Below are 8,612 nucleotides of genomic sequence, written 5' to 3'. Positions count from 1 at the left end.
GGGAAGGCCCGGGGACCCCAGCGGCACCGGCGCCGTCCGCCCCGGCCCTCCAGGGCCTGCCCTCGCCGAGAGCGCCGGGTGAAGGCACAAAGCCGTCTCCGAAGCGGGTGATCAGCGGAGCCGAGCTCCCACCCTGGCAGGGCGTTTGTTCCCCCGCCGCCTCCCCGCCGGCCGGACACCGGCACTCGGGCTGCCCGCCCTCCCTGGCACCAAACTCGGCGGCTGCCCCGTCCCCGCCGGGGACACCGCTGTCCCCCGTCCCGGGCTGGGGCGCGGGTGCCACCACCCAACACCCCGGGCAGGGCACGGCGGATCCCGGCGGGAGTCACACACACACAGGGATCGCCTAATTCCATCTCTACTTCAGATTTCCTTTTTGATTATTTAATTTTTTAAATAATAATAATAAAAAAAGTTAGACACCTTGTTTCATATGCATTTTTCCCCCCCTTGATTTTTTTTTTTTCCCCAACAGCAGTCAAAAGTGCCCCCGCTGAGATTTGTAATGCAGCGGCACGGCACGTCTCACAGCGCAGTATTTGATGTCTCTTTCAAATTGTGGAGGTTACAGTTTCTGCTGACATTGGCAGTTGATGTTAGAAATTCTCCAAGGCTGCCAGTTATTCCAGCAGGGCTCTGAAGTGCTAGGAAAGCACTTCCAAACATTGCTGTTACAGATTTTTAAAAAGTATGGGAAAAATCAGCACACTTCTGCTAATCTCGACCAGATTTTTGTCTTGCCTTACAATATCCACCCTTGCTAAGACTTAGCCCTTGTCTAAGCCCTGCCCTCACTACAAACCCCATCAAATTGGTTTGAGGCTTATCAGAGGTTGAGGCTTACGGGAAGGCTTTTCTGACTGCAGCAGGTTTGAAATCAGCATCAGTGTTCACAAAGAAGTGTCTAAGTGTCAGGAAAAGAGCTGACAGTCAAGTATTGGAGAAGATAATAATGAACACATGAATAATGAGCTATCAGCAACTGCCCTGAACGGCCTGCAGTTCTCTCCCTCCATCCCTGAGCTGGACCGAGGGCTCGTGAGCCTGTCACCACCAGTCTGGGTGCATCCCAGAAAGCAAAAGCTTCTGAGTGTGGCCTGAGGAATGCACAAGCCCACCAGATGATGCTCTACAAGGTGTGGCTGGGCACACCTCTTAACCTCTGGGTTAAGAGGAACATTGCTTTCTATGGCAGGATGCTGTCCATGTCTCCAGCCAAAACCATGTGCTGTGGACTCAATGTCCATGCAGGGAAAAGGCACAAAGGACCAGCAATGCCTTGTTTTTCCTGGGTTTGATCTCTGCCCTGAGGATTCAGCCCACATGGATTCACAGCCCCACAATGGCACCGAGCTGGCGAGTGGTGACAGCCTTGCTCCGAGGAAACAGGAGGGGAAATCAGAATGTGATCCTTCACTTCTGCTGACACAACAGGAACCTTTTAAGGTGGAGAGCTGCAAGCTGAGCTGGTGAAAGCCGATGTTTAACCAGCCACGGCTGCCCAGGAGCAAGGCGAAGAGCAGGCAAAGGAATGGAAATGGCTTGAGCCTGCCTCGGGCACGGGGCAGGTTAGTGTGTGCTGTATAAAACAGTGCAAAGGTTGGGACAGCTTCACACCGCTGTGAGATGGCAACAGGAGCACCTCTGTCTGGGGACTCCGTGCAGGAGAGCTGTGTGATCCTTCAGGTTGCTGCTGGGACTCTGATAATCCCCCTCCAACACAGATCTGCCTGCCTTCCCTACTCCACCAAGTGAGCACCAGCAGATTTGTTGCAGGCGTGGCTGTAACTGGAAGCAGCAGTTGCGCTGGAAAACGCAGCTCTTTGGTATGAGGCTCCTTTAAGGGAGTTGCAGGAAGGAATTAAAAAATAAAAGAGAAGGGGAGTGGTTACCCAAGCTGCTAACCACAGCGCCAGGGAGCCTCCAAGGGCACCAGGACAGCCCAGCATCACATGCTGAATGCATCCTGTCTCCAGACTTCCTCGCCTGCGATGTACGTGGCTTGCACATACAGACGATCATTCAGCATCAGGAAATCTGCATCAGACAAGAGAGAAAGGAAGCAGCTGTCAGAGAAATGGAGCAGTTGGAGCTGGCTGGGAAGAGCTTCTCCCCACCCCAGGAATGGCAGCAGAACGGCACTGCAGTGCCATCCTTGCTATGGGGCTCTGCTCCATGCCTGAAGGGAAACAACCCTGGAGCAAAAGCCCAGAGCAAATCCCAGGCAGAGCGAGTCTCCCTGCAGCTCCCACTGAAGCAGGGGATGAAGATGCATTTGCAGCAGCCCCTGCTTTGCTCCAACACCTGGGAACCCTCACACCGTTGTCCCTATACCAGTACCTGCATCGGAGTCATAATTTAGTGTCCCCTTTTTGTGTTCAATCCCCAGGAGCTGGGCCGGATGCAGAGACGCTGCCTCCAATGCAGTCTCTACTGAGCACCCTTGGACAGAGAAGGGGGGAGACATTAGGGTAGGAAAAAACAGCCCCCTTGCCAGAGCACCCCAAACCCCCTGGCTAAGGCAACTGTCAGCCTGGCAGGGACCCATGCTGAAACACCCTCACCACAGCTGGAAGGAGCTGGGGAGGGAAAACATCCCTACAGGAGACAGTGGGAAGAGGAGGCCTGAACACCTGGGCAGGGGAAAATCAATCACCTTTGCGAGAACGGAGCGGGAGAGTTTACCTCACAATGAAAACTCCCCTCAAAAAGGTGCTCATCTGAGGCCAGTGCCACCGATCCCAGCCCTTCCCATCGTGTCTTGGGCAAGAGGGAATGTTCCCTGGTACAGTGGATACAGCTGCCAAGAGTGAGACCTCTTGCCATGTCAACATAGGGAGCAATAGCTTGTGGACAAGGCTCACTTACCTGTGGCTTCTTGGAAGTGCCGCACACACGTGTCCATGGTTGCCACGCTGCCGCTCAGGGTCTTTGTGCCTGGGAGAAAAACAGGATGGCATTGAGCAGGTCCCACAACTCATAGCAAGGAGAAGCGAGGTGGTGGGAAAGCACTGCCATGACCAGAAGGGTCAGAAATCCTGGGCTGCATGAGGAGCAAGTTGAAGGGCCTGCAGCCATTGCTGCCGAGTGACAGACCAAGGCAAGGGAGAGCCTGTGCAGGCAGCACAGGGAGATGACTGAGATGTCAACCCACAGCTCCAATATAAGATCAGCTGGATTGGGTGAAACCAGCTTACAGGGCAGTGACCTGCTGCCAGAGATAGGAAAGGACCTGATAATGGAGCGATCTTTCTCTGAAATACTTTCTCAGTCTCCAACTGCTTGCAGCTCAGGGAACTTAGCAAGAAGTGGTAGTGCTAAGTAAAGACAAGGGACAAGAAATATCTGTGGGATTTCTCTGTCCTTTCTGACCCTGCTGGAACCTCTGGCATCCACGACACTGGGCAACAAGGTGTTCAAAGGAGTGAACAACTAAAAATGACCATATTCCTCCTCGCTCCACCAAGATGGGGTAATCTCCCTCTTCATGAGGTGCCTCATTCTCCGCAGGGCCAAGTCACCACAGAGCCATTAACTGATCAGGCACCAAAAACAACTGGTGGCACAACTGACTGGCACAGCAAGGTGTGCTGAGCTCTCCAGAACGGGCACAAGTGGCAGCAGTGTCCCTAGCTCTTTAGCAAGGGGCACTTACCTGCAATGTAGGTGTTCAGCCCATCGATCTCCACCACCTGCTGCCCCAGCGTGTGCCGGCCTGGTGCCAGTCCCATGCCGGCGATCGCATCTGTCACCAGCACCAAGCCTGAGGAACACAAGGAAAGGGCTGTGTGAGCTTTGCAGCTGATCTCGCTGCAGCCCTGAGCACTGCGCCACACTGGCCCTTCCAGAGAGGGGCCAAGATGTCTCTAGCCACATCCGACCAAAGCAAGAGGGCTGGTGGGTCAGCAGACATGGCTGTGACCTCTTTCAGGGAGCCAGGGCAGCATTGTCACAGCGCTTCTGTGGGAGATGGCACAGTGCTCAGGATGACACGGTGTGGGCCTGGCGTGGCTCACCTTTAGGGTGGGCTCGGTGGGCGATACGCAGGGCAGCGGGGTTGGTGTGGATGCCATCAGAGATCATGCCGTAGAAGACCCTCCGCCCAGCAGGAATCTTGTCACTCGTCAGCAGCCCCACGATCCCAGGGTCGCGATGGTGAAACTACCCGAGGGGAGAGAGGGCAAGCTGTGGAGCATCACCAGGACTGGTGGGCTGAGACCTTTCCCATCAGGGACACAGCTGCCATATCTATCAAATAGTCCCTGGAAGCTGGGTGCTCCATCCAGACAAATATGGGCATTTCCTTGAATTTCAAGAGTCTGCTACAGCCTCAAGTCTTTTAGATCAGGCAGTAGAAAAGTGAAGCCAGAGGTTCAGTGCTGAAACCTCATTGCAAGGCCTGGTATGAACCAAGCAGGGGAGAACATGCATCTGTGGGGAGCTGGAGAAAAAGCACCAAGAACAATGCCAGTGCAGGGCAAGCGGCCTCAGCTACTCACCGGCAACATTGCATTGAAGAGGTGAGTGATGAAGGTTGCACCATGCTGCACAGCCTCCTCAGCCTGGGACAGATTAGCCACTGAGTGACCTGGGAACAAAGACCAGTGCATGATTTTTCTTCCCGACTCTCCATTTATTTCCCCAAGGGAGTGACAACACTGTCCCTAGGACTCGACTCTAACACCCCACTCTGGGCTGAGGTCTGAGATGTCATCCTCAGCACAGAGGACCTGGCCGTGACCGTGGGGGACTCTGGCAGGGGGTGTTTCACCCAAACATGTTCACCGTTCACAACACAACTGTAACAAATGCTGCTTGGTCCCAGAAGAACCCTTCAGGGTGGGTTGAGGTCCAACGACATGCCTTTCTGCTGCAGTCAGCCTGAAAGGCTTTATAGAGAGGTGTGAAGGGAGTAGAGACAGTGGGACGTTGCCAATAAAGAGTACGGGGATAAAACTACCCAGAGGGAAAATTCTGGTTTCCCCAATACAGACAGCAACTCTAATGCTCTGTGGGCAAACTTTGTCTTTCTGTGGTTCTTCTCTTTACATGGCTGTGAGATCAGAGATGCTCTGCTGTATAAATGCCCGTCTCATTTAAGGTTTAATTTCACCCTGAATAACTCCCCCTCTTTTTTTTGTTGTTTAAAAAAAAAAAAAAAAAAAAAAAAATCCAAGAGACAGATTTGATTATAGTCAGGAAGGATAAATACAGGATCTTTGATTATTATGAAAACAACTCCACAGGTCTGTGATGACTTTGAATTAACAGCAGCAGTTTAAACCACTAGCAAACCAAAGACAGTGCTACATTAAAGTGCATTGAGAGTAATCTGATTTTAGCTAAGTAAACAAGGTAGGAAGTTTTTTTTGTTTCAAGACAATATTTTCTGTGTTCAACAAATGAATTTAATCTTAATTAATATGTATAAAATTAAATTTGGGTTTAATATTTTTCCTAGAACTTTTTTTTTTTTTTTTTTTTTTTTTTTTTTTGTTTTTTTTGTTTTTAAAAAAAAAAAAAAAAAAAAAAAAAAAAAGGATTTCTTCAATGATCTGAGGCAAAGAAGAGTTTGTGGAACAGAGGACAAGAAAAATGCAGCCAGTTTTAAGTCAGTGGCCAAGAAGACCAGGAGAGGTTTCCTACAGTGCTTCCAGTTGAAAAACAGAGTTATCAAAACTCAACAGTAACCTTTGGAAAATGGTTTCACCTGTCAAATAAGGCCTAAAGCAGTTGAACTTCAGAGTTTGAACCTTTCCACGTTGTCAACCCTCAATTACATCTTTATTCAAATAAGACTACTATTCTTTCCTATGTTTGAACAGCACCGAATTCTACCTTGTGTTCCACTGCAGGGGCTCCTCAATCAATATGAAGTTTGGCTCTCACCATACAAAGGGCAACAGATTTGCAGCATCAAGTGAGTTCCCCAATTGTGACAGGTCTGTCACCTCCACCTAGACCAGACCTCCAAGATAATCCCACCCCACCCAGTGGCACGGAGAAACTGTTAGAGGTGCTACAGCCCTGCGAGAGGGGCTGCCTGGCCCGCGTGGCACAGGGGGACTCCTGCACCTGGCTCTTACCAAGTGAGACACAGATGCCCCGTTTGGTGAGTTCCCGGATCACCTCGCTGCTCCTCTTCATCTCTGGGGCCAGGGTGACTATCCGGACACAGTCCAAGGACCCGTAGGTGGCAAGCAGGTCCTGGAAGGCACCTCCCTCGAAGGTGCAGAGGCAGTGCTCTGGGTGCGCCCCTTTCTTCTCCTTGCTGATGAACGGTCCTTCCAGATGAGCCCCTGCTCGAACAGGAACAAAAAGGCATGAGCCTTCCTCTCCCCACCAAGGACCAAAAACCCGCTGTGTCTACCCTGTTCCAGTCAAGCTCTTGCCATTCTCCTGCAGTAAAATGCATGGCTTGGGTAACTACAGCACAAGATGCAGTGCTGGTGACTGGCCAGGCCAACCGCCCCCACTGCTGTTACCCTGGGGGGGGCAAAAGGACTAGAGAGGTGCGTGTGGGATGACAGAGACCAAGGCAAAGGCCACGGACAGGCTGAGGAAGAAAGCGGGTCTGTGCCCTCCTGTGCACCCCTCCCACCAAGGCAGCTCCACCCCCATTTGTGCTGCCCCTACAGTGGCTTCTTTCCTCTTAACAACAAACAAGATAATTGCCTGCCGAGAGCAGCACCAGAGAGGATAGCGAAGGACAAAACCACTCACCCAGGATACCTGCTCCGTGGGCTCCACCATTTCTTATACTGATCTGGGGCAGAACCTAGAGAAAAGGGGTTTGTCAGACATGGGACCCCAGACATGGCACCCCAGCCTGCCAAAACAAACCCAAAGGTCGTGGCCACAGAGAGCTTTGTAGCTGGACCATTTGGGACCATCAGCCAAACACAGCTCGCAGAGCTGCAAGCCCCGCTGTGCAGAGCTGGCCTGGGAGACATCGCTGTCCCAGTGGTCTAAAGGTTAAGGGCAAGAAATCCAGGGGTAGAGTCCAGCTCCTCACATCGAAGGCTTTTCCAACAAGGCAGCTGCCCTAGTCTCTGCAGGCCCAGTCATGGCCCTCTCATCTCCTGGTACCAAACCTCAGCCTTTTGTCACCCTGCGGATGAGAGGGAGAAAAGTCACTTACCTGGTGGTACACAGATGGAGGAGAGGTCACCAGGGTGGGACAGAAGGAGGTCACTCCATGGGAGAGGACTTTCTGACTGACCAGGTCAATCCCTGATTTGAAGTCATCTGTAGCCAGGGAGAAGTCCACCCCAAAGCCTCCTGCACCATCAACAAAACAGAGATGAAACTACATCTTCCCCACCCAAAAAGAGTGACCAGAGCTTTTCCACACAGCTTCCCAGCATTTTTCAAGCACCAACTTTTTATTTGGATGCAGGGCAAAATCTGAGTATTCCCCATTAAAGAGAGGATCAGACTTCCAACATAAACTACCACAGAACAAGCCCCTCTTGATCCTCAGGAAAGAGCAGGTAACGTTTGTTCCCTTGGAAAGTCCCACTCTGTCCTCTCCACATCCTGGAAAAGGTAGGGTGGGCATCCTGCCAGCAAAGTGGCAGGATAAAATGTTGATAAAAATGAGATTAAGAGCTGAAAATTCCACCCAGCCAAAGGGGACCAAATACAGCAGCAATCATGGGCAAAATTGTTCTTTATCCTTAGTTTAGTGACTCACATCTCCCTCAACCACCTGAAAGGCACTTGGTCATGGGCAGTACATGCACAGCAGGGTTTGAAGGGCTAGGATGGACAAACCTGGGACCCCCCACCCCTCTGCGAGCACACGTGACTTCACCGTACCGTTGATCTGGACGTCGATGAAGCCCGGAGCAATGATGCTGTCCTTACAGTCCACCTGGATGTCGGCAGAGCCCTTCTCATCGAAGAAGAGTTTCTCTGGGTTGAGGATTTTCCCCTCTCGCACCCACAGGTCCTCCCTGCAGGGACAATCACACCCCCAATCAGCTTGGGCTCCTGTGCCATCTGCAGTACAGCAGACGGGAGCGGGTGGCCATGGCCCCGGAGACAGGGGTGGCCTCAGGCAGAGCACACCCCACTGCCAGCCCCTGCCACGGGCTCTCCGATGTCCTCTACGAGAACAAAGCTGCTCTTCCAGCAGCGGGACCACCGGCAGCCCCCTCTGTGCCCAGCCTCTGGCTTTACAAAACTCATGGGATTGGGATTTTCAGGGGCTGCCCCTCAAGTGTGGTGGCAGTGGGGCCCAGGGGCTGGCAGAGGCCAAAGGGGAGGGGAGCAGAGCGGGGCCGCGCACCGGGCACACCGCGTCTCCATCAGAAACCGGGCGGCGGGGACAACGGAAAGTGCGTGTGCGGGGCGATTCGCCGGGGGACCTGAGGACGCTCCCCGGGGTGCTCCAGGTCCCGGGTCAGCTCTGCAGCCCGGTCGTCCGACCCGGAACCCCTGGTAGCCCCGGGCACCCCTCAGCACCCCCCGGCACCCCGAGCACCCCCCGCAGCCCCGGCACCCCCTGCAGCCCTCACCTCTGGAGCCGGTGGCTCCTCAGGATGCGGCAGTTGGTGAACTGGACGATGGGCGCGTCCGAGACGGATTTGTTGGACGGCATGGCGGGG

At 53.1% G+C, this 8,612-nt stretch overlaps 1 protein-coding gene across 3 annotated transcripts in view; it reads right to left on the bottom strand.

Annotated features, from left to right (window-relative positions):
- Positions 1 to 417: 417 nt before the first annotated feature.
- Positions 418 to 8,612, bottom strand: part of AMDHD2 (amidohydrolase domain containing 2) — a 9,994-nt gene continuing 1,799 nt past the window's right edge. Inside the window, exons 1-11 of one of the 3 annotated variants that reach the window (XM_014958731.1) lie at positions 8,523 to 8,606; positions 7,822 to 7,958; positions 7,142 to 7,281; positions 6,724 to 6,778; positions 6,087 to 6,299; positions 4,500 to 4,588; positions 4,017 to 4,161; positions 3,656 to 3,763; positions 2,869 to 2,937; positions 2,341 to 2,442; positions 418 to 2,037 (exon numbers count right to left, since the gene is read on the bottom strand). In XM_014958731.1, coding sequence (XP_014814217.1) covers positions 1,949 to 2,037; positions 2,341 to 2,442; positions 2,869 to 2,937; positions 3,656 to 3,763; positions 4,017 to 4,161; positions 4,500 to 4,588; positions 6,087 to 6,299; positions 6,724 to 6,778; positions 7,142 to 7,281; positions 7,822 to 7,958; positions 8,523 to 8,605 — 1,230 coding nt within the window. In that variant the 5' untranslated portion in view covers position 8,606 and the 3' untranslated portion in view covers positions 418 to 1,948. Of the gene's footprint in view, positions 2,038 to 2,340; positions 2,443 to 2,868; positions 2,938 to 3,655; positions 3,764 to 4,016; positions 4,162 to 4,499; positions 4,589 to 6,086; positions 6,300 to 6,723; positions 6,779 to 7,141; positions 7,282 to 7,821; positions 7,959 to 8,522; positions 8,607 to 8,612 lie in introns of those variants that run through there. The other 2 variants (XM_014958732.1, XM_014958733.1) reach the window with 2 other exon arrangements.

Source organism: Calidris pugnax, unplaced genomic scaffold (genome assembly GCF_001431845.1).
Source record: "Calidris pugnax isolate Ruff unplaced genomic scaffold, ASM143184v1 scaffold244, whole genome shotgun sequence".
NCBI lineage: Eukaryota > Metazoa > Chordata > Aves > Charadriiformes > Scolopacidae > Calidris > Calidris pugnax.
Note: the sequence above shows the minus strand (reverse complement) of the source record. Positions and strands in the feature narration are given on the sequence as shown.